General features: G+C 37.2%; 1 protein-coding gene across 4 annotated transcripts in view; it reads left to right on the top strand.

Annotated features, from left to right (window-relative positions):
• The window catches only part of ap1b1 (adaptor related protein complex 1 subunit beta 1), a 59,430-nt gene that overhangs the window by 1,414 nt on the left and 32,624 nt on the right, over positions 1 to 25,392 (top strand). For all 4 annotated transcript variants that reach the window (XM_028458327.1, XM_028458328.1, XM_028458329.1 and 1 more), the window contains exons 2-14: positions 2,939 to 2,999; positions 6,134 to 6,239; positions 6,315 to 6,450; positions 7,344 to 7,589; positions 8,641 to 8,831; positions 8,929 to 9,150; positions 9,233 to 9,353; positions 9,459 to 9,554; positions 11,601 to 11,716; positions 16,225 to 16,390; positions 16,990 to 17,088; positions 21,696 to 21,955; positions 22,902 to 23,106. In XM_028458327.1, coding sequence (XP_028314128.1) covers positions 2,963 to 2,999; positions 6,134 to 6,239; positions 6,315 to 6,450; positions 7,344 to 7,589; positions 8,641 to 8,831; positions 8,929 to 9,150; positions 9,233 to 9,353; positions 9,459 to 9,554; positions 11,601 to 11,716; positions 16,225 to 16,390; positions 16,990 to 17,088; positions 21,696 to 21,955; positions 22,902 to 23,106 — 2,001 coding nt within the window. In that variant the 5' untranslated portion in view covers positions 2,939 to 2,962. The remainder of the gene's footprint in view (positions 1 to 2,938; positions 3,000 to 6,133; positions 6,240 to 6,314; positions 6,451 to 7,343; positions 7,590 to 8,640; positions 8,832 to 8,928; positions 9,151 to 9,232; positions 9,354 to 9,458; positions 9,555 to 11,600; positions 11,717 to 16,224; positions 16,391 to 16,989; positions 17,089 to 21,695; positions 21,956 to 22,901; positions 23,107 to 25,392) is intronic.

The raw sequence follows: 25,392 nt of genomic DNA, 5'->3' as shown, positions 1-25,392 counted from the left end.
CGGACCGGAGACAATCCTGACTACAGTTCCGGTGTAGTGAAAAATAATCCTCCGTGTGAAAACCTCCTACAGGCGCATGCGCAGTAATAGGGTCGTAAATATTTACACGTATACGTACAATATTTTGCTACCCTAATTTATCCTACTATGATAAACCCTAATCCTATCCCTAAAAATTAAAGGAAAGTAGGGATGTAACGATTCACTCAACTCCCGATACGATTCGATTCACGATACTGGGTTCACGATACGATTTTCTCACGATTTATTTTACAAAATGGGAATGTTGACAAATGACTGAAAAATATTCCTTTATTTTTTGGGGAAAATACTGTACTATTTTCCTTTTATTTTTCATTGTCAAAAGAATCCCTTGATAAACTATTCAAAATGATGCAATTTAACTAAAAATAAATCTTGAATGAAATAAATAAAGGAATAATACAAATGAAGAAGAAACCTATTAATTTAAATTCTGGTTCTATAGTAAACAATTCAAAACTGCATAATAGTTCTTTTTCTTTTTAAAAGTGCAACTGAAAATGTATTTTGTGCCTTAACAATTGGACTTAAAAAAAACAAAAAAAAAAACCAGTCATTTTACTGTATTTACGTCAAATATTTGTTTAGACCAGCAGAGGGCGCTAGTAACCCAGTGGTCGGTTGACATGCAGTTTTTCCACCAGTGAAGAAGAGATGCTATGCTAGCAGACAGAGCTAAAAGAAAAACATGACTTTTACAGATATTCACGTAATATTACAGATATTCTTTCGGTGCTAAAGGGGTAATGAATCATTTATGAGCATGTTTAACAGTAAATGGCGGCCAGAAAGAAAATAGTAGCAGATTCCGCCCGTCACGTCCGCTTCTGGAAGGATTAATATATAGCGCCCTCTGCTGTTTAAAAAAGGTACTGCGATTCAATTTTCAGAGCATCGATGTGAACCGTGGTACCTATGAATCGATTTTTAACTGCCTTGCGATTAATCGTTACATCCCTAAAGGAAAGATTACCATTTGCTTTTCAAAATGATGGATGCGCATGCGCAGTTTACCAGGTGCGCATGATCACTGTCTACCATAGGAAACTTTCATGGTAGTTTTATTCTACACGACACCGGCACTTCCTGTGTGCATGCATCGCATGCACAGTAAGCGGAATGCCGGTAGTTCCGTTACTGCGGGACCCGTGTCCTTCTAGCTATAGTTCAGTCAGTTTTATTTTAGCCCTAACTGTAACCCAGAAAATACCCTAAAATGTTTTTTTGTTTTTTGTATATGTAGTTTAAAGGTAGAATTTGCCATGTTAAATATGTTAAAATGAAAAAAAAAAAAATGTCAGTACTGGGATTCGAACTCACACCAGCAAAAGGAAGAATCTTAGAGTTTAGCGCCTTATACCACTAGGCCATTCTAACACGGCATTGTGCACAGTAAGTGTCGGAACTACAGTCAGGTTTGTCTGAGGTTTTGGTCCGGAACTATAGACACATATAACCAATAACCATCTTTTTATTACCCAACTTTAACTCTAGACATACTGTACATGCATACTTACTCTGTCCAGATATGACCTTTTTAAGTCAGTAGGAATATACAAAGTATAAAAAACCATAACAATATCCCTCAAGGATACATCTTGTGATGTTTTAATATCACGATATCTTGTCGGACGATATATCGTCCCACCCTTAGATAGACTATTTTATTTTCTAGTTGTCTAGACCAGTGGTTCTCATCTCAACCTTTTCAGCCTGAGACCCCCACTGACCCTACCTGAAGGTGGTTGAACACAGACATGAACAGTCATGTGGAGACAGGGCCATCTATAAGGGGGAATAAAGGGCAGAGCTTTTTGGGGTCCATCCATAAAGTCAGCAAAATGATGGTCTATTGGTCTCTGCATCTGTGATAACCACATGTATTTATTTATCTGAATAATATCCACTGTTATCCAGGAAGTTCAGTATTATTTGCATCATAATATATCGTCAACTTAAAGATGTAAATCATTGTTTTAATCAGAAATAAAATGGGTTAAAAGTGACCAGAACTGGAGGAAAAGGTGGTGAAATGGGGTTTTAAAAACCACAAAAATTGGTTAAAAGTTGCAAATTGTGTGTAATGGAATTTAAAAATGTAAGGAAAATTAGTTTAAACTGACAAATAATGACCATTATAAATTGTGAATGTGGTTTAATTGGCATTAGAAAAAAAAAAGTGTGAAAAGAGGTTAAAAGTGACAAAAATTCGTCAACATATGTGACATTAGGTTTTATAAGTGCTGGAAATGTTTTGAAAGTGAAAAAAATTTACAGAAAAGGAAATTGGATGGAGAAGTGGCAGAAATGTAGCAAAAAATGCACTAAAAGGAGAAAAAATATGGCAAGAAAAAGTGATGAAAAAAGTTCGGTGTCGTTCCAGAAATAAGGTAAAAATAAGCATAAATTACTCAAATTGTAAAAAAAAAATATATATTTTAAGTTTCTTAAAGGCTTCTGGCGACCCCCTCCCAGTGTCTTGCGACCCAAAAGGGGTCCTAGGACTCCTGATCCCAAGGTTGAAAATCCCTGGTCTCGACAATTGGTATAGAATCGGATTACAAGACTGTTTCTTGAGCAGGAAGTGGACTAGAGCTGGGGTAAGTGTAAAACTGGGAACAGGAAATGGTGGTAAATACAAAATGAGCCAAGAAGGATGTGGGCATCATGTGCTGACCAGGACAGTTCCCTGTTAAAGAGGAGATATCAGACAGAGATCTCTTTGCACAATCCAGAGTTCTGTTTTCCAGTGGATGTGTCATAATTTCAGGACAGGACAGGATTTCCTTTCATTTCCCTGCACTTGCACTTCTACAATTTCCTGTTGCTTCTCTGATGTTCCAAAGGAAGGAAATCATTTCACTATCTACTAAGGTTTCCTCTTTGTTTTCCACAGGAGAATCGACAATTTGGGTCAAAGATGACTGACTCCAAGTACTTCACCACCACCAAGAAAGGTATCTCCAACCGTCCATGTTTCCTTTTTCACTTCTCAAATATCTCTTCCCCTGTTTTTACAGTTTTTTTGCTTAATGTGCAAGGCAGGAGGAGTTTATTTTGTTTATCACAGACGGTTAATGTCACACAAACTCTGAAAGACTCTAGTTTAACCAAACGTTTTGGGCCTATGGGATGAAATCGGAGAACTTTGTGTAAACACAACCTTTACACTTTTCCGTTTCATCATCTTTTCCTGTTTATTTGACTTTCCTGGCTATTGAACTTCCTGAAATCATAACAAACATGCTAAATAGGGTTAATAAAGATGTTTTTAAGGCAAAGCTAAAAAAAAAAAAAAAAACTATTTGTACACTTTACGTTTGAGTCCTAAATGTCGTGTTTTTATGTATGTCTTTCACGTTGTGATTATTTTTAAATGGCTGTCCTATTTGATGTACAGCACTTTGATTGAAAGCGCTCTTGCATCAGTAAGTCAGACTTTCACTATGTTTTTTTTGCGACACTTTTGGCCCTCAGCCACTCGTATTACAGGATATATTCCATGGAAATGTGTGATAAGGTCCAAAAACTGTATTTGTGAAACCTTTAATTACTAGTAACTGGTGAATCACCAGGTAAACTGACCACCAGTTTAGCTAATACACCAACAGCTAAACATGTCTTTGTACCAGAGCCTTGATAAACCGCTTGTTCATCACAGCGCATTAAAAACACACTTTAGATGAAGCACTGCTTTTATGTTCAGTCACAGGATAACATGATCACTTTCTATGCATGCAGTCACCTGTTTACTGGTTAAGAAAAAATAGGGTGTAAATGCGTGATATTGTCACAAAACATGCATGTGAGGCATGTCCATCTCATGTTGGAGCCACATTTTAATCAAGAGAGAGGGGAGTAAAAAATGGGGTTGATTGCACCAGATTCCCGCACTTTGACTTGTTTTTAACCTGACATGCATGGTTTCTGACTGGGTGGAAATCTCAGTCCTAACAGAGATCTGAACAACAAGCAAATTCTCACGAATGCAAACTGGACACGATTGAAACATTTGTACAAACTCAAGGTGTAATGGAAAACAGACCTGTTTGTCCCAGCATTGTTGCCAAAACAACAGCTTTTGCTTCTGTAATTATCATAAGTCACACTGACAATAACCTTTTGGTTAAATTAATGTTTTATTGTACCTTTAGCTTCCCTCACATCCCCTGGAATTATTGCTTTGACAAGAACACAAATACTGAACTTTCTTTATAAGGAACAGTTTACAGCATCTTTAACCCCTGTTTGTAGATTAGACTGAAGCGGTTTAGTTTAAACTAAGAAACTCTGGGAGGGAAGATTCACTTCTAAGTTAATTCTAGTTTTGTGTTAAACTACCTCTCTGCTTCAGCAACAATAACTACTGTCAAATAGGGGTGAGTATTGGCAAGGATGTTGCAATACGATACGTATCGCGATACTTGAGTCATAATGCAATATTGTCGCGATATTCTACCCAGTTAATATCAAAATTAAACGTAGAGATGAAATATCAAGTTTCTATATATGTTCTGCTGTATATAATTTATCCTATTGTATCAGTTTAAGCTCTGATCTGAACAGATTATATGAAAATACAATGCCTGTGCATTAGGGGTGTGGAAAAAAATAGATTTCATGATATATCGCGATTTTTTTTTTTGGGGTGCAAATTTTAAATCGATTTTTTTTTTTATTTAAAATTTTTTTTTTTTAATATTTAATCAATATTTGTGTTTATTTGTGCAATAGTTCAGTGGTGGTTACAATGCTGTCAATGTGTTGCAATGCACAGGCATTTTGTTTTCATATAATCGGTTCAGATCAGTGCTATCGTATCGTGATACGTATCGTATTGCAACATCCTTGCCAATACTCACCCCTACTGTGCATACATAAATATTTCAGGCGTTACACACTGCCATCATAAAATTAAGTGCATCAAGTAACCATTGCAACATATTAAAGCATTGTAACCACCACTGGAATATTGCACAAATAAACAAAAATATTAATTAAATATTTAAAAAAATCGATTTAAAATTGGCATTCAAAAAATCGCAATATATCATGAAATCAATTTTTTTTTCACACCCCTACTGCCAAATACTTAACACAATGGCCCTCATTTATCAACTTTGCATAAAAAGGGTGAAAATCTGAGTTCACATTGAACAGGACCGACGTGTGATTTATGAAACATTTGTATTTGACCAATGCCAGCCTACAAATGATCAGGTGTTGACGAATGCGGCGGCTGAATTCTATCGTCATTAACATGTTACGCCTTCCTGTTTTGGAGGCCCCGCCCACTGAGGTCAAACAACAAAAGAAGCTTTTCCAAATTAAATTAACAAAACATGCATTACTGTCTTAAAGATTGCACTTCATGTAGTGTTGACCTTCAACATCATGTGCAGACAAAGTTAAAAGAAGAAAAAAAACTCGTGGTGGCCACCGAGCAGGTGACGTCTGTCCCCCTGTGTGCGCTGAAAACAACATCACAACAAAGATCCTGGAGGCACACACAGTAATGACGTTTATATCGCCCTCAGTTATCTGCACGCTTTAGGCAACAATGAAAATGCTTTTAAAAAAAAGCCTGGGTGAACCTTTACGCTCCTGCTCAGTAGCAGAGTTTACCAGCAGGGTTTTATGGTATTCCATGAAAGAAAAACCTAAAAAGGTATCGGTCATAATGTGGGCTTTTTTTTAATTATTTTTATGTTGTTTAGTTTGTTTTATTAATTAGTTTTAATCTGTTTTGAATGTATGTCTGCTTATGCTTAAATGACAGCTGAGGCTTGTTTAATACTTTGTTTTCAGACTCAGATTTTGCTGCTGCACCACAAATCTACACACTCAGATTCGCTTACACTAGGTCAGACCTGACTGACCAAATTGATAAATATGGTTGAACGCACGTTGTACACTCGGATCTGTACGGCTGATAAATGAGGGCCAATGTGACTTCTTGTTGCTTTGAAAATTCATCTGGTTTGTCCAGTGGGATTTAAACTCTGCTGTGAATCACTGCTTTCCTTTTCACTATTTACCAGATGGATTACCCAACAACTGACTCTCTTTGTTTTGTTTTGTGTGCACACAGGGGAGATCTTTGAGCTCAAAGCAGAGCTGAACAGTGATAAGAAAGAGAAGAAGAAGGAGGCCGTGAAGAAGGTCATTGCATCCATGACAGTGGGCAAAGATGTCAGGTTGGTCAATGAACATTTTAAGAAAGTTGTTAATATTTGAGGCTGCAATCAGACAACATTTGTTCTGTTCTCCAGTGCTTTGTTCCCAGATGTGGTGAACTGCATGCAGACGGACAACCTGGAGTTAAAGAAGCTGGTCTACCTCTACCTGATGAACTATGCCAAGAGTCAGCCAGACATGGCCATTATGGCGGTGAACACGTTTGTGAAGGTAGAGAACAGTCTTTCATAAACATACAGTAGGATTGATATTAGGAGTGGAAGAAATAATCAATACATCGTCATTCTGACACAGTAATCCATAATTGATGCATAATTTCCAATCATTGATTATTTAAATCGTAAATTACATAAAAAGCTGTAGAAGGATCATTAACAGATAATTTCAAATCACTATGATGGAGCTGCTGATTTATTGTATTTTTTTATATATATATATATATATATATATATATATATATATATATATAGGTATATGATTTACAACATGTGTCAAACTCAAGGTCCGGGGGCCAAATCCGGCCCTTTGGAGCATCCAGTTCGGCCCACAGCAGAAAGTAAAAAAAGTCAGAAAAACCATGAATCATTGTGTAAATTACCAACTAATTGAAATGTAGGTATCTTAAGTCCCGCCCCAAATACACAAATTCAATGAAACTTCACAATATTTGCAGAGCCCACAGTTTTCCCACGCTCATATCACATGTTGGCAGTCATTTTGTAAATGCTGCAATTTTTTTCAAATTATTCTACAAAATTTCCCCAAATGACATAGAAATTGGCCACAAAATCTAAAAAAATGAAAGCAAAGATCCTGCTGATAGTGATATCTGTCATTTATTGATTTGCTATCTTAAGTGTCGTACATATTTTATAATTTACATATACAAACAATAGCACAATAATGTTCAAATTACTAATTTTCCTGCCTCGAATCTGTGGCCCACTAAAGATAAACTGCAGCGTTTGATACCCCTGATTTAACCACATACATTTATAAAAGTGCCCAGTATGTTTTATGAAAATAAAGTCCGGGCGTTTACGAGCTATGCATATGTTAAAGCATTATAAATGGGCATAAACCCTCTGCCCTGTGACATACAGGACTGTGAAGACCCAAACCCTCTCATTCGGGCCCTGGCTGTTCGTACAATGGGGTGCATTCGTGTGGACAAGATCACCGAGTACCTCTGCGAACCACTTAGAAAATGTCTCAAGGATGAAGACCCATATGTGAGGAAAACAGCTGCTGTGTGCGTAGCAAAGCTCCATGATATCAATGCTCAGCTAGTGGAGGACCAAGGCTTCTTGGACACCCTGAAGGATCTCATTTCTGACTCCAACCCCATGGTATGGCTCCTAGCGTTAAAGGAATCCTCCATTGTACTTACAAATGTGGCCTTAAAACCTTTGAAATGTTGTTATTATTAGATAACAAAACACATTATTTTGCCCAATATTTGCTGTATTAACTTTTAAAAATTGGACTACTTTATCGTTTTAAAACCTGTGTTCCGCCATCCTAAAATCATGTGATTGAAGACGTAACACATCCCCATTTACTTCTAAAACAGCCTATTGTTTTTTATTAGAGTGAAGCATTCAGCCTGCTTTTTAGATCATTTAGCAGCTTTTTTCTGTCAAAATGCCAACTTGTGCTGCCTTTGGGTATTCTAAATAATTATGAAAAGTTAAAGATGTCGATGTAGCCCACTTCTGTTTACGGAAAGAGAATACAAACAGTTGTGACCCAAAAAATGATCTATGACTGCAGGGAGGGACCTTAAACTGTGCGCTGCTGACGCTTTGATGGCTGAAGTTAGTGAGTAAATCACAGACTGTAGAAAGACTTACACTCAAAAGGACTTCTATCCTCAGGGTGTGTGTGTCTCTCTCTTTCTCTAAGTGATAGTCAAGGTCCCTAAGGAAAGCTCTTCTCTGCATCATTGTCTACTGCCAAAGTACCGCAGAGTTTGAACTGTCATCCCCTGCGGCCATAGATTAGTTTTATTCTCTTTTCATTAACAAAAGAGGTTACATCGACATCTTTAACTTTTCCTGATTATTTAAAGCAACAAAAGCAACACAAGGTGGCATTTTGACTGAAAAATAATAATAATCTAAAAAGCTGCTAAATTATCTAAACAAAACATGCCAAATGTTTTACTCAAACAATGGGATGTTTACAGGCAAATGGGGCTGTGTGATGTCTTCAATTATGGAGGAACACAAGTTCTAAAACTGTAAAGTAGTCCCATTATTAAAAGTTACGTTTCAAAGATTTTCGGCCACATTTGAAAAAACAATGGAGGATCCCTTTAAATCGTGAATGTTTTGTAGCTTGATAAGTTTTGGAGAGTTTGAAGCTAAACTTTTGATGTTTTCTTATTTTCATCTTTAGGTTGTTGCAAACGCTGTAGCAGCTCTATCTGAGATAGCAGAGTCCCATCCTAACAGTAACCTACTGGACCTGAATCCTCAGACCATAAACAAGCTGCTGACGGCGCTCAACGAGTGCACAGAGTGGGGTCAGATATTCATTCTGGACTGTCTGGCTAATTACACACCTCGAGATGACCGAGAGTCTCAAAGGTAACACTGAGACCTGTTTTGGACACATTATTTTCTCGAGAGATTGTGTTTAATTTTCAGTTTTTTCTCTCCCGCTATCCTCCTCATCATTTGATAGCATCTGTGAGCGTGTGACCCCACGGCTCTCACATGCCAACTCTGCCGTGGTGCTGTCAGCTGTTAAAGTTTTAATGAAGTTCATGGAGATGCTGCCCAAAGACTTGGACTATTATGGCACTTTGTTAAAAAAGCTCGCACCCCCACTGGTCACGTTGCTCTCTGCTGAGCCCGAGTTGCAATATGTGGCTCTAAGAAATATTAACCTCATCGTCCAGAGACGGTAAGTATTCAATAATTTAATTAAGTCATTTTTCAGACCAAACCCTTTCATAGTAAAAGCATGTACTTGGTCTGTTTCTTAGCCCGGAGATCCTTAAACATGAAATGAAGGTTTTCTTTGTAAAGTACAACGACCCAATCTATGTGAAACTGGAGAAGCTGGACATCATGATTCGACTCGCCTCCCAAGCTAACATTGCTCAGGTAACACTCCTTTCTAAATATATCTGTATATTTTGCACATATTTAGAAAAAACGGCTTCAGATATTAAAGACATGTTGAGTGACAGGAAGCCTGTCCCGCTGCAGGTGCTGGCTGAGTTGAAGGAGTACGCCACTGAGGTGGATGTGGACTTTGTTCGTAAAGCGGTCCGAGCCATTGGCCGCTGTGCCATCAAAGTGGAGGTGAGGCAACGCTGTCAACAATGCATTTCATAGAAGTTGTGTAAATATGGTAACTCCCAGAGATATAAAGAGTACTGATATATAGTGTTTTACTGAGGGATTTACCAAATAATTCATTAAAAATCCTACAGTGTGATTTTCTGGATTTTTTTTTCTCTTTTTCTCTCATAGTTGAGGTATACCTATGATAAAAAAATGACAGGCCTCTCATCTTTTTAAGTGGGAGTATTTGCACAATTAGTGGCTGTCTAAATACTTTTTTACCCCACTGTATTCTACTGAAGTTCAAGTACAGCTAAGTTGGGGCTGGGCGATATGGATGAAAATTCCTATCTCAATATTTTTTCTCAAAATAGCGATATAAAATTTAAATCTTGATATTTTAAACTTGAAAAAGTCAGACCAATTCTAGGTCAAATTTGCTGATGAAAAATGCCACACAGGCACATTTATTAAAAAACAACTGCACAATATGTGCCATTTCTGGCTTTATCTTCTGTAAGGGACAGTACGTGTGAGTGAGTTTTACAGTGTGGCTTGTTTAGGGGAAGGTCTGTGTTAGGATGCACTCAGAAATCCATCTAACTGAGCTTTTCATGCTGTTCTGAGAAGTAGTGAAAGCAGTGACTCCTAAAACGAGTATTTTGATACAAAATAAGCAATAAATTAAAAATATTTTGATATAGGCAACATTGTAATTTTCCATATCGCAAAAATGGAAAACTCATATCTTGAATCTCGACATATTGCCCAGGCCTAAACTGGTCATATATAAAATACTCAAGTACAAGTAAAAAGTAACTCAATTAAATACTATTGTACTCAAAGTAAAAGTTAGTAGTTACTTTCACCCCCCCACATTTATTTTGGTAATAAATTTTGCCCCGGTTCCCTTGGACACAGTAAACATCTCATATATATAAACTTAAAAAGGAAGAGACCAAATCTACTACATTTGGAACTTAATTTATTTTCCACAAAGACATCTGTATAAAATAAAAGGTTTGTCAAAATGTACAATTCTTTTAAAATAAAATAACAATGAATTCAATTAAAAATAAAATACAGAAATTATCAGGCTAAGTATAGATACATTTATGAACTCGAAATGCTCTTTATGAACTCTAAAGCAGTGATTCTCAACTGGTGGGTCGGGACTCAAAAGTGGGTTTACGGACAGCTGGTCAAAAATAAATTAATACTTGATGCCTCTCATATTGGACCTGTCTTTTATTTTGAAAGAAATTTTTCTTTTGTTGCACAAGATAATATATAGATTTATGTTTAAAAAAAGATTGGTTTTTTTTACAGATATTTTTGACAAAAAAATTAGGTTGGTTGAATTCTTAAAAAAAAATAAAGTGCGTCACAATGTAATGTTTAATGACCGTGGCAAAACGTGGGTCCCAGGGTGAGACCAGTTGAGAACACCTACTCTTAAGCATTTAATGCTGTTTTGGCGCCGTGCATTACGTGTAATCTGATTGGTCGGCTATGATGTGATGTATTTGATTGTTGTCTGGTTATTTATTTTAATTTCGCAATGTCCGTTGATCATTTTAAAACGAAAAAATAATAATTTACTCAGTAACGGTTGGGTGTAGAAATGTAACGAATGACTTCACTTCTTTTAGAATGCACTTAAATAAAAGTAAAATTACTGATTTGGAAATATACTCAAAAAAGTACAAGTACCTATAAAAGCAGCTCAATTACAGTAACGTGAGTAGTACTTTTATCTGTTACTTTCACCTCTGGTAACTCCAATCATAACACTGAATAATAAGGCCTGCAGCGAAAACCTTTTTCAAGCACAAGGTGGCGCCATCATCAAAGTCATGATGAGTTTGTTTATTGCTCTTTCTGTTCCTTCCAGTCAACAGATGATTTTTTTATTGAAATATCCAAAAGAATGATAGTTCTCTTTATATATATACAGAACAGCAACAAAAATGCAATTTTGTTTGTTACATAGTTGTATAAATATGAATCTGTACATGTGGAATATTTACACTGAACTCAATCATTGGCCTTTTTTTCTCTCAGCAATCAGCAGAGCGCTGTGTCAGCACCCTGCTGGACCTGATCCAGACCAAGGTCAACTATGTAGTGCAGGAGGCTATTGTGGTCATCAAAGACATCTTCCGCAAGTACCCCAACAAGTAGGTGCTTCTCAGTCACTGGTAGATTCAACATAGAGTTTGAGACATAAGACATTGTAAGTGTTTCACACACAGGGTGTCATGTTAGCACGCTTTAAATGATACAGTGACAGTTAAATGCTGTGCTGTGCTCAAAAGGCTTTTTTTCTCTTCAGTCGTAGGGAATATATTTGATTATTTTTTTTTATCAGTTTCTCCTGTCTTTCGTGGCCAATGTGATTTTTTTTTTTTTTTTTTTTTTTTTTTTTTTTTTTTTTTTTGCAGCCTAAAACGCCTGATTTTTCGGCAGCATTTTCATAATTTGTTGCATTTTAAGGCTTGATTGTTTTCCATAACCTTTCATTAATAGGTCAATTCTAAAAAAATACAGTAAGTAATTGTTCTTTAATTCTTTCATAACAATACAGAAAAGGCTTCGGATTAACCTTATAGTTGATCCCGACTATCAGTGCTAGGTGTAAGAACCTACTCTCACCCTCTGTCCACGGCCACCATCGTTATACTTAAGCAGGGTGTTGCGTCACCCTCTTTAATCTTTTCACATTTGTCACCTGACTTTTTCATTAGATTACACCCCACAACACAATTTGCAGAATAGAAGCATTATCTACTTAAAGTACAACAAAAATAGCTTAATATCAATCACTCCTTCCACTGTCCTACCCTATCTCCCTCTCCCCTGTTTCCCCCCTCACTTAGGGGTAACACTGCCTTCTCTTTTTGTATTCTCCCTCTGATAAACTTTTTTTTTTAACTTTCCTTAGGGTGGTATTTGTTTCATTGCATGAGTAAAACTGACTTTTCATAGCTTTTGCAGACAAGGTCAATTTTAAAAAAAAGGGTAAATGAGTGTCTACACACTTGCTTCTTAGTTATCAACACAGACGTGATGTACCAGGGCTGAAGGATATTACTCAGATTGGTAAAAAATAGCGAGAATGTTGCTGTCATTGGAAAAAAAAATAATACGGAATTTGATTGGCTGAATTTGCATCACAAATTTCTGGAGGGACTGCTTTACCAACCGAGGTGGACGATGGGGTCCGTTGGTGTGAACGCACTCTTAGTGGAAGCTTAGACCAAGGTTCTGGATAGGTTTATTTGCACATTCTAAGGCATCTTCCTGGAGTTGTGAGTTTTTAAGGCAGCAGTGTCTAATCTCGGCTTTGGATGTGTCCAAAACACCTGATTGCAAAGAGGCTTGGGTCGCACTTTAATTGAAGTTGAATAATGCTGGCATTACGCTGTCATTAGCATGAATAAGGTGTCCTGAAGTCTGTCATTAAGTGTCATTTGCTAAATTATGACACCTTTGAGGCTATGTTGGCATTTTTTGGGTTAGGTGGAGTATCTTGTGGGATTAGAGGTTAGGGTAACAAAGACACTCAATGACAGCATATTTATGCTAATGACAGCGTAATGTCAGCCTTATGTATAAACCTTAAAGTAAAGTGTTACCGAGGCGTGTTTCCAGGCTTTCTGCCAACCTTGATTCATCAGAATTAAATGTAATACAACAAGGAGATCTATAATACTTGCAGGTTTGTGGCCCTCTTGGACTATGTTTGGACACTTTAAAGCAGGGGTGTCAAACTCAAACAGATTGTCGACAGAGAAAAGGAGAAATTCTAACATTATTGCTCCCTAGTTCACATAGAAATGTTAAATAAAGCATGTGCGGCACTGACAATATCCAAGCAATAATTGATAGATATCAGTCCCTGCTTTAGCTTCACTTAAATTTCATACATTTTGTGACAAATTTGAATTTGATTTGGAGATATTTTGTGAAATAATTTGAAGATATTTGCTGGACCTTGGAAAAGTTGTAAGTTGTCTTAACAATTTGAGATTAAAAATCACTGCCATCGTGTGATATAAGGTCTGCAAATAATGTGGAGTTTCATTGAATTTGTGTCTTTGGAGGGACTGAGATCTACAACTGAATTGTTTTGTAATTTACACAATGTTTCATCTTTTCTGTCATTTTTACTTTCTGGGGGCCAAATTGGATGGTCTAAAGGGCCAGATTTTGTCCCCAGGCCTTGAATTTGACACAAGTGCCCTAAAGGGACAATGTTGTAAATCCTTTAGATTAGTATTGTCAGGGTACATCTGCTTTTGTCTTGTTCTATAATTGCCATCATTTGAATTCATTTAGTTTTTGGCAAGACTCTTTATGCAGATCGGACAAGCCTCATGCTCTGAAACAGCAGCAATGATCAAGATTTAGGAACTAATTAGTCTGTTAAAACAAAGCACAACCAAAGGGATTTAATTATAGTTTTGAATTTGTCAAGCTGCCAGAAAACAAGTCTAAGCCAATACTGATGCTGGTTTTTACTTTTCCCAGGATGGGAAGTGGTTTGCTGAACTTTATTGTTTTTTTTTCTTTTTTGTTTGTGTCTGTTTTTCTGTGGACAAGAAAAAAGAAAAATAATCTAGTTTTCATATGTTTGAGTAGGGCTGCTCGATTATAGAAAAAATAATAATTGCGATTATTTCAGTCATAATTAAAATCACGATTATTAGTCAACCAAAAAGATTTTTTTTGTACAAAACAATGTGAAATATATTCTTCAGACATAAATAAAATCCTTCAAACACTAAAATCCAGTATGTTCACTTTCACACAAAATAAAATATGTTATTTGAATGCAAATAAATAAAAAGGTGCAAAGTATTAATTAAAATAGTATTCGAGTATCTTCCCTTTTGTAAACAAATTCAGTGCACTGCAACTGAACTGCTACGGACACTTGAAAGTTGCCACGGAACTGTAGCAATTAAAAGATAATTTGAAGGGACTGCAAATTCTGAATTCAAAGATAAGGTAGGTAATTTTCTCCAGTTACATTTTTTAAGTTTTTGGTTGAAATTTTCTTTATGTTCTGACAGAAATTAAGATCTTATGTGCTCTGAAAAAGGAACGAAGAAAATCTGTCATCTGTAGCAGCTGTAAACCTGTAAAAACTTTGACCAAATTAAAAAAGACGGTTCGTCGGAGGATGCTACATTCAAAATCTTGCTAGCTTTTGAAAATTACCTACCCTGCCTTTAAGTAGGTTCACTATAGTGTGAGACGCTGTAAAATATATTCTTTGAACACTTACGAATAATAAAAGTGCAAAAAACTATTTTATTAACAAATATTAGTTAGAACCAGAAGGGGTAGAACAGTTGAACTCTGTTTCATAGATTTTTAGCCAAGAACACCAGCCTGTTTATGTGATCTGGCTTCAGGGATGCTCGTTAACTATGGGGAAAGATTTGTCTCAAAAATATTCACAAATACATCCACAATTTACATGTGTTTTGTCATTTGTGCGTGTGTATTTATCATGAACTATCATGTATAAATCTTCAGTTGTGTTTGTGGATTGACCAATGTGCGTTTGTGGATCAGCTGGTGTGTGCGCAACGCAGCTTCGCTCAGATTCATACACACAGAGCTCCTGATCCCCATGTGTGTAAAGCCTCACCCCTCCACTAGGGGGCAGTATTGAAGTATCTGCTGAAGATTAGTTATATTTACCGATGCAAAAACAGATGCTACAAGAATATCTAATAATAGTAACTGGTATTCACCAAAATCACTGCAGTCTTCACTTGTCTCCTGCTGTTCATATTACAACACTTTGTATGACAAAAAAAACACATCATTTTAATGGGCTTTTATTTTTAAAAAAAATGAAAAAATAGTAAAAGGCGATTTCATCAATGAAACATTCTGGTTTCAATATTCAATTAACACTGAAACAGTTTTAGAAAGTGTCCTATTTTTATTTCCTCCCATTTGTCAGTACCTGAGGTATACATGACACTATATAACCCCCCGTGCTAAAGACCCTTTACAAAGATGAGCTTGTGAGAATTTGACTTGCCTTGCTTGTTAATCGTGGAATTTTGTTTTATTTCGCAAATAAAACATATGTATAGTTAAAAGCATAAAAGAAAGAAAAAAGTATTTTCTCCATTATGTTGTTCTTGTAATCGTTTAGTGTAATAATCGAAAATGTAATCGAATTTTGATTAATTGTTAAATTAATAACAGTAGGTGATGCAAGTAACCATATTAAGAATGTTTGGCATGATTTCAAAAACCTCTAAAGCCAGTAATGACATTTATGTAGGAAAAGCCAATGAAACAAATGGAACCAAAAATAATGAAACTAAAGCAGACACGAGGTACTTTTGAAACATAAAATCTAAGTCTGTACATATAAAGGCTTTTCTAATTTAATTCTCCTCAACAGTTTGCTCACTGCTCAAATAAATTGAGCTGACATTTGGATAAATTCCCTTCATCTGGGGATAGATCAATCTAATTACGTCCTAACCCAGTTGTCATAATTGTTGAGTGTAATAATGGAAACCATAACTAAATTTTGGTTCATTGCACAGCCTTACAGTATGTGTGAGTAAAATGCACAGCGTGGTTTGTTTGCATGTGTAATTGTGAGCAACAAACACAGATGGTGTTTCTGTTTTTGTGTTGACGCTCTCAGGTATGAGAGTGTGATCGCCACCCTGTGTGAAAACCTGGACTCGTTGGACGAGCCGGAGGCGCGCGCCGCCATGATCTGGATCGTGGGTGAATACGCTGAGCGCATCGACAACGCTGATGAGCTGCTGGAGAGCTTTTTGGAGGGTTTCCATGATGAAAGCACTCAGGTGTGTGAGGGCGACGGGTATTTTTTTAGAATAAGAAGATAAGCACATTAATATACAGAAGCTCTTATTTCTTATCTGCAACAAATAATTAAAGCCTTCAGTGGGCTTCTGCAAAGCAATAAAAAAAAAAAAAAAGGTTGCACAGATATTAAAGTGGCACAAACAAATGATCCTGTTTCATTGTTAAACAATATTTCTAATGAGAAAATGATTAACTCAGAGGACGATTTGATTTTGTTGCTCTGAGACTAACCGTGTTTAATGAAAGGACGCTGTAATATCTATTAGTTTTAATACTTTCCCCAGAGTTGTATTAAGCTTTCCTTGGATAGATGGCACACTAAAAGGCGATGGACCAGTTTCACTATTATTGCCTTAGAGAGGAGCCCCTCTTTTAGAACTGACGGCAACATTATTCTGCCCCCTCCACTTTATAGCACAATTATTTCGTCTTCACAGGGGGTTATGGTTTGAAATGATGATATTTGTGTTGGTTATTACTCTGTAGAGCCGTGTCGTTTTAGGCCAAACTGCACTGAAGCACTCTGCATCCTTCGAGGGGCAGCTGGGTTTTATCGAGTGCTCTCTGCGTTCTCCAGGTGCAGCTGCAGCTCCTTACTGCAATTGTCAAGTTGTTCCTGAAGAAGCCAACGGAGACCCAGGAGCTGGTGCAGCAGGTGCTCAGCCTTGCCACGCAGGTGAGAGGAAAAAAAAACACACTAAAGTAAATTTTTGTTGCTATCTACAGTTATATGTTTATCCTACATGTTTTCTTCTTCTTTAAAACACACTCGGGTATTTCATTTGATATATTACATCAAAGCCTCACATACGGTGTACATTTTAGGACATCCTTAGGTCTCAGAAGCTGGGTTTCCATTCGAGGTTTTCACAAAATAAAAGCGATATTTCTCAATGTCGACAAAGTATAATTGCGCTTTGAACGTGTTTCCATTGAAGGCTGTTTTGGAAGATGGACACTCCATAGTATAACACTAAGAAATGTCCCGGTCTCCTCTTCTGTCCACACGCACCGCGTCATGTTTACTCGGAGAGAAGTGGTCATGTGACCAGGTACATCATGTCCTGTGATGTGTATTTGTGGAAAAGGTGTTTCCATGGTGCTTTTGTGACACATTTCAATATCTGAAATTCTTCCTCATCAAACCGTATAAACATTTTTGCGATATTTTAGTATTTTTTCAAAATTCAGGTGTTTCCATGACCAGTTGTTATTGCGCTATTTAGATTTTGTGCATTTCCAAGGGTAATGGAAACGTAGCTATAGTCAGGTATCAGGAAAACCTCTGTCAAATGAAATGGCGTCACTCAGGTCGTGAAACCACAACATGGCATTTTATATTGAAGGAACCGTAAGTATACTTGAAGAAGTAAGTTGAAAAGCCGTTCTTTCCATTTATTAATTTTTTTTAAATGTTGATTAATAAATACATAGTTAAATAAAATGTTGATATATCTTAACCTTTAAGAATAAATAGAAAATGACAGCTATCGACTTACTGTCATATCAAAAGCAGCACATATTGATGTCAATATGGCATTTTATTTTGAAGGAACCGGAAGTACACATGACGAAGTAAGTTGAAAAGCTGTTCTTTCCTTTAGTTTTTAAAAAGTTAACATATATCAACATGTTGTTTGATTAATAAATGCATAGTTATATGAAACATTGATATATTCTAACCTTTAAAAATAAATAGAAAATAGCCGCTTTCAACTTACTCACGTATCCATAGCAGCACATATTGATGACGTGTATTTCCGTTTTTTTCATAATACAGCATGTCGTGTTTTACGGCCTGAGGTAGTTGAGTCTGATGACTTTTATTTTGAAGCCTGAGGCTGTCATTTGACGGTATTTGGTTTGACTAGTGACGCCGTGTCATTTGACAGAGGTTTTGCTGAGTCATGAGTCCGTTTGGTCTGACAAATAACAGAAGTTTTCCTGATACCTGATACCTCACTCTGAGACCTGTGGATGTCATAAAATGTACACCGTACTCAGGTTCTTATGATTTTTTTTTTTAATTTAAGTTCCCAGCAAAAAAAAAAGTTTATTTATTGATCAAACGTTTGTAGAAATAAGAATTCCATAAAAATAACAATATTTCAGGAATCGAATTTAGTTTTTCTGTTTTATTTATTTATTTATTTATTCAGTTCATTTCCGACATGGTTGCATTCACAGAAATTCATTTGACATTCAGAGCAAAATCACATCATTGTTTTTTTTTTTTTTTTTTTTTGTCCTTTTTCATGCCGGAAAGGGCGACGGAAAAAAGCATTATGCTTATCTAGATCCGTCCCCTAATTTGAACACAGATAATTTTACATCCAACCTCGTTTCTTCCCCTTTTTTTTTTTTTTTTTTGTTTTTTTTTTGTTTTTTTTTGTGATGTGTTCTCGTCTGCAGTCATTGTTCCTGCTGTTACTCCTCATCACAGTCTTTTTCCCCCGTATTTCCACGAGCTTTCTTTTCCAGTCGTTGTTTACGTTCCTCCAACTCTCCAAACGTGAAGTTCTTCTTCTCTCTGAGAACCTTCATATCCTCTGAGAGTCGCCTCAGCTTACGATCCATCCGGAAGGCACATGCACAGACACATACCCCCATCATTAGCAGGCCAAAGATCATGACTCCTAGCAGATAGATGTCCTCCACATCTTCCACTTCCAGCTGGGAGAGACAGAGCATCTGGCTTCTCCCTCGTGCGTCCACGACATATCCACTTGGGTATGTGTCCTTTGGACACGGTATTTCGTGCTGAAGCAATTGCCTCGTTGAGAAGATTTTGTCAATGGTGCTCAATGACCAGTTGATGAGTTCCATGTCGTTGCTGTAGAGTTCAATGGAGAGTTGACTTGAGATCTGTATGTGTGTAAAAATGTCCTCCTCGTTTTGTCCTTAAATTGCTTCAGATTATCTGACTGTTGTGTCTCTTTGTCAAGGCTGTTCCAGAGGTTCATGGCTCTATGCACAGTACTATGTTTGCCAACGTTTGATATGATCCTGTTAGGTCTAAACACATTATTATGTCTGAATTCGTAGGGATTTTGATTGTAAGTGAAACGTTTTTGGATTTGATGTGGTAATTTTTTTGAGACAATATCATGCATTTACATGCGATATTTTACATTCAAAGAGACGTAAATGTCAATTCTCGCACCATTTATGACTTAATATGATGGAGTTTACTTCCTAAACTAATCCAGGTTTTTTTTGTTTAAATTTGGACTCATGACCGTATGTGGGGGTTGCTTAAAATGTCTAGTAATTGATAAAATGAATTACTGAATAAAAATAAATTTAATATTTATTAAAAAAAATATTATTTTTCAAATTAAAACAGAACACACAATGTCAAACAACTGTATTCTGTACTTTCTCAAATATAAATCTAGTTTAAAGGGGACATATTATACCCATTTTTCACCTTTTAAAACAGTTCCCTGTGGTCTAAATGACACATCTGTGCTGGGGTGTGGTCAAAACACAACATGAATTAAGCAAAAGGGGAGGTTTATGGCCCTGTATAAAACAAGCTCCTTCAGAGTACTCCTTTTTTTTTTTTAAACGGTGCACTTTTCTCTGTGTTGTAAGACTTACACAGACCACAAACAAAGGACCGGATGGGTTTATTTCGCGCGCACACTCACCGCAGCCCAAAAGATATTGTAATGACGTGACTCGAGCCGTTATCACAGTTTTACAGGCTTTAATGGAAGTCGTAGTAACACGGCAAAAATAAACAAACACACAAAAAACCGTCTTACACCGTCATACACTCACACTACCGTGGGAACAGAATTGTTGCCTCTTTTCCCCGCTTACGTCCGCCCTTTCCCCAGCCTCCCAGCCAATCAACACTCAGAACACATGTAAACAAAGAAACACATTGGCAGAGAAATCTGCATGTAACCATGATGCCTTCTCTGCCATGTGAAATCTCAGCATCAGGTAACCACTGATTACACACAAGTGGAACATAACCAGAACATTTACAGCATCGCAGACCAGACCGGTCTGCGATGAGGAATGAGCAAAATCAGCAAATAATTTTCAGTGATAATATAGAAGCGTTTTTGTGTTTATTAAAAAATAATATTAATGTAATAGAGATTTAAAAAAAGAAGCCCGAGCCCGACCTGACAGCTGAGCGGGAAAATGAGGCCCGGATCGGGCCAAGAATCTAAACTCTACCTTGTATTAGTAACACAACAATAACAAATATTATTAAAAACTAATTTTAGAAAAAAATGTCTTTTTGGTTAGAAATTTGCGATATAAAAATGGGATCATGACTCAAGAAAGGTTGGGAACCACTGGACTAAACCTTCATAGACATATTTTGAGACAATATCATGCATCTAAAATTGTGTGACATAATGTGTTGCAACTTTAGCAAACAGACACGTCAAATCTGGCAAGATTTAAACGTGTGTATTCAGTGAAAATACAATGAAGAACTATTAAATTAATAACAATAGGTGATGCACTCAACCGTATTTAGCATATTTGGCATTATTTCGGGAAATTTTAAAGCCAGTAATGACATCTGATTAGGCAAAGTCAATAAAACAGAAACACAGACATGAGGTACTTTTGAAACGTATAATGGCTCTTGTAATTTAATTTTGCTCAACAGTTTGCTCACTGCTGGAATGAATTGAGCTGACATTTGGATAAATTCCTTTTATCTGGGGATAGAAATGCCATCAATCTAATTACATCCTAACCCAATTCTCTAATATATTCATCTCCCATATCCAATAAAATGTATTGTTTGGTCCTGAAAAATGAAATGAAATGTCCCAATTAGATGTAGTATTGGTCCCATTTTACGTTAAGATGACTGTAACCTGGATAAGGCTGAATGAAGTATTATAAAGTCTTAGTGCTTTTCTGGAATATTCTTTTTAGATCTCAATAAAACACCACTCCTCTGTTAAGATCAATGTTTTTTTTAAGAGATGTATTTTGGTGTTGCTCAACGCATGCTGAGTAAGGGAAGATTGTGCTTCCTTAAATAAAAGTACTATGTATTGAAATGTTTTCAAGCATATTTTACAGCCTGATTTAAAGAAGATAAAAATAACAAAATGTAAGTTCTGGGAATGTTGTCCTTTTCCCCCTCTTTAGTGAAAATGCTCCGTGTTGGTCGGCTCCCCCCCAGGCTGTCTCATTTCAAAGCTCTCACTTCTAAAACAGAAAATTATTTTCAATTCCGTACTAAACATGCTCTATAAATACTGTTCCTCTTAGTCACTCCTCCGTTTCTTGCTGTAGGACTCTGATAACCCGGACCTGAGGGATCGAGGCTACATCTATTGGCGACTCCTCTCCACGGACCCTGTGGCTGCCAAAGAGGTGGTCCTGGCTGAGAAGCCTCTGATCTCAGAGGAAACGGATCTGATCGAACCCACGCTGCTAGAGGAGCTGATCTGTCACATCGGGACTCTGGCCTCTGTCTACCACAAGCCCCCCAGTGCCTTTGTGGAGGGGAGCCGTGGCGTTCAGCACAAGCGACTCCCTGCCACTGCTAATTCGTGAGTCTTCAACCTTTGTCTTTTAGATTTAAGAATTCTGCCTGCACAGGCTTTTGATATGGCCATTATATTTTTATTCAAACCTAGGGTCTCCTGTTTTCTTTTTTAAATAGCCTCCATACTCTCCCAACAAGATATAGCTCATGACACGGCAGCGCATCCGTTGTTTGTGTTGGAAACACAGAAACACGGAGAAAATGACAACAACAACAACTCGGAACAGCCTCAGTGAGGCGCATCCACAAAGCCAATACAAACAATTTTCTGACCTTACCTTTGCTGAAGGTCTGGTAGCTCAGGTGTTGGTCTCCCATCTTTTAAAAGCTGTCGTTTTTCCTCAAAATAAAGTTTCTTTATCGTCTTTAGCGCTGTCATCCTGACTGTAGTGTTATCCTGCCCACTAGCGAGAGAACGTAGAAGCAGCGGTCACGTGATATCAATTCACTAATGCACTGTGAACTTACGTATAGCATTTATCATAGCACTTTTACGTCCAAAGGCAGCGTAGAGAGCTGCCTTTTTATGTAAATGGAGTAATTATAATCTGAACCGCTTGTTCATCACAACACATTAAAACACACTTCAGATGAATGCTCTGCATTTATTTTCAGTCACAGGATAACATGACCACTAGTCAAACAGTAACAGGTAAGGCATGGTTTTTAACTGGATTATGAGTGGAATTAGACATATTTTCCTGTTTGTGACACTTTTTAGACATTCAATCATCCGTTTTTGGTGTGTGTGTGGCCTGAGTTTAAATGCAATAAATGGGGGGGAAAATGCATTTTTGATTGCTTTTTCTACTTCAGAACAGGAATTCAGTTGTTTTGTTTCTGTCTGGAAAATCAGAGGCCCTACATACTTTGATGTGGTCTTCTCTCCACATCAACAAAAGTCATCTCTTAATTTGCATTTAAATACTTCTTTTTGTCTTTACTTCCAGTGGAGAGAGCGTTGAGAGCCCCGATGCAAGCTCTGCTGCTGCAGTTGCCGATGCACCCCCTGCTGTCATTCCATCCCAGGGAGACCTCCTGGGGGATCTTCTCAATCTGGATCTGACTCCTACCACCACCGGTCCAACTCCTGCTGTGTCCACTGGCATACAGATGGGTGCCATGGACCTCCTTGGAGGTGGACTCGACAGCCTGGTATGTATCATTCACATTTTCTGAATCCTGTGAGCTTCTCAAAGTAGTTAGTCAGTTAATCACAAGACTGTAGGTAAAGTTTATATTTGGTCTGTTTGTAATCAGCTGCTGCTTGTTCTTTCTTTCTTTTCATTGCAATATTCTCTCTTTTCTTTGTTCATTGCTGCACTTGCAGATGGGGGATGAATCTGAGCCGGTAACTACATGATGGGATCTAGCGCGTTTATAAACTAAACCATCAAAGATAAAATGAATACTGCTTTTGTTGGATGTTTTAGGGGTGGTTCTGCTGAACAGTAAAATCTTTGAGTAAATAAACCATGAGACTATTGATAGAATTCTTGTGCCATAGTTAAATATTTCCAGGGTTCTTGCCAGCACTGTTGAGCGTAGGGCCCCCTATGGTGTGATTTTCATCCCTACGATGCAAAGTTGCCCTCTATGCTATGTTTAAACCAGCGTATGGGGCTTTTCTCTTGTTTCTTCCTTTTTCAATCGGTGCCGTCGTAATAATTGTTTCATACTTGGACCTCCAGGCGTGCATGTGTTATTTTAACTCCCCAAGGACCCCTGCAGCTACTTAGTTTGCTGTCGGCGATGTTCCCTGTATGCATCCTCCACTTTGTAACCTATAATTACCATCCAATTAGGGCTGGGCGATATATTGAATATACTCGATATATCGCAGCTTGTAGTCTGTGCGGTGTTGAAAATGACCATACCGTTAAACTCGCGGACTTTTTTTTTTTTTTTTTTTTAAATATCTTAGTGGCATTATGCACAAAAGGTGCACTTAAATTTTGTGTTGTTTTGAAATGTCATCTTAATGACAACATGCACAAAAGGGCACTATTTGTTTTAAAATATTGTAGTGGCATTATGTACAAAAAGTGCACTTTAATTTTGTGTTTTGAAATGCCATGTGAGTTGCATCCTGCACTAATGTCTTGTTTTGAAATGTCTCTGTGACAATTTTGCACAGAACGTGCACTTTCTGTTGACAATTTTATGTTTGAGCCACTCACTGTTTAATAAATACAGTTATGTCAACTTTGACTTAGTTGTGATATCCCCTTTTTTGCATGAAAGTTTAAAATTGGCATATATTAATGCAGTATGATCAAGAATGTTTTAATGTAGACATATAGAATCATCATACTGGTGTGATTTTGTGCATCAAAGTGTTAATTCAAGGGTAATGCAAAATATCGAGATATATATCGTGTATCGTGACATGGCCTAAAAATATCGCGGTATTTATAAAAGGCCATATCGCCCAGCCCTACATCCAATGTACACAGTGTACTTCATAACAGTCCCGATACAGTATTACTGCAGGTCCCACATAACACTTCATTTAAATTTGAAAAGCACGTCTTTGAATCAGTCCTTTAAATAAAATGTTATTTCTTGTCTATACAGTGTTTCTGAGTATTTATGAGTGGAGGACCTATACCAAGCATCAGTAACTCTAACTACATTCATCATGAGCGTTCACCAATTCCACAAATAACTTTTGGCTTTAAAGTATGGCAGTAACAAAGCTTTACTTCAAAAATGTAGCCCTCAGAGAGTTATAAATTTCAACGTTTTCTGGACCCCCCCTACGCTGTGAAAAATTCCTGGTGAGAACCCTGATTTCAGAATAAGAAGATGGAAGTATAACAGTGTTTTACATTAGACTGAAAATATCATTCATCTTTTTTTCATTTGTGATTGTGAAATCCTCAAGTCCTTTTCTTCTCCACGGGCTCTGAAATGTGTTTCATCTTTCAATCAGCCGCCCATTCCTTTACGGACGGACACTCCTCATTCTCCTCAGCTCCCACTTCAGTCCCCGTCGCCCCCAGATTACAGCCCCACTGAGGTTGGTCTGCTGGACCAGTAAAGGCCAGCACCAGTCACACCCCCACCCTGTGGTGCCCTCGTGCCGTCTGAATAGAACCATTAGTTATAGTGTAATTGTATCCCACACTGTGTGTAAGGTCTATAGTTGGTCACATTCTTTAGGCTTTGCACAGGTTTTACTCTGTGAATAAGGCTGTGTTCTAAATGTCATACTAATGTACTAGTCATTCTAAGTCCGATGTCAAAATCAGTATATAATGCGTTCACATTAGAAGGTATGAAAAGATTGAGTACGTGAGAAATACCCAGATGTATACTACATTGGGGACATTTTTGAAGTATGCACAGTGAGCACTAGTCATTCTCAACAGCCCCATGATGCATTGCAAGCGGAATGTAAAATTGTCTGGCTTCAAGCTAAAAATCAACATCTCCTTT

Source organism: Gouania willdenowi, chromosome 9 (genome assembly GCF_900634775.1).
Source record: "Gouania willdenowi chromosome 9, fGouWil2.1, whole genome shotgun sequence".
Classification (NCBI taxonomy): Eukaryota; Metazoa; Chordata; class Actinopteri; order Blenniiformes; family Gobiesocidae; genus Gouania; species Gouania willdenowi.
Note: the sequence above shows the minus strand (reverse complement) of the source record. Positions and strands in the feature narration are given on the sequence as shown.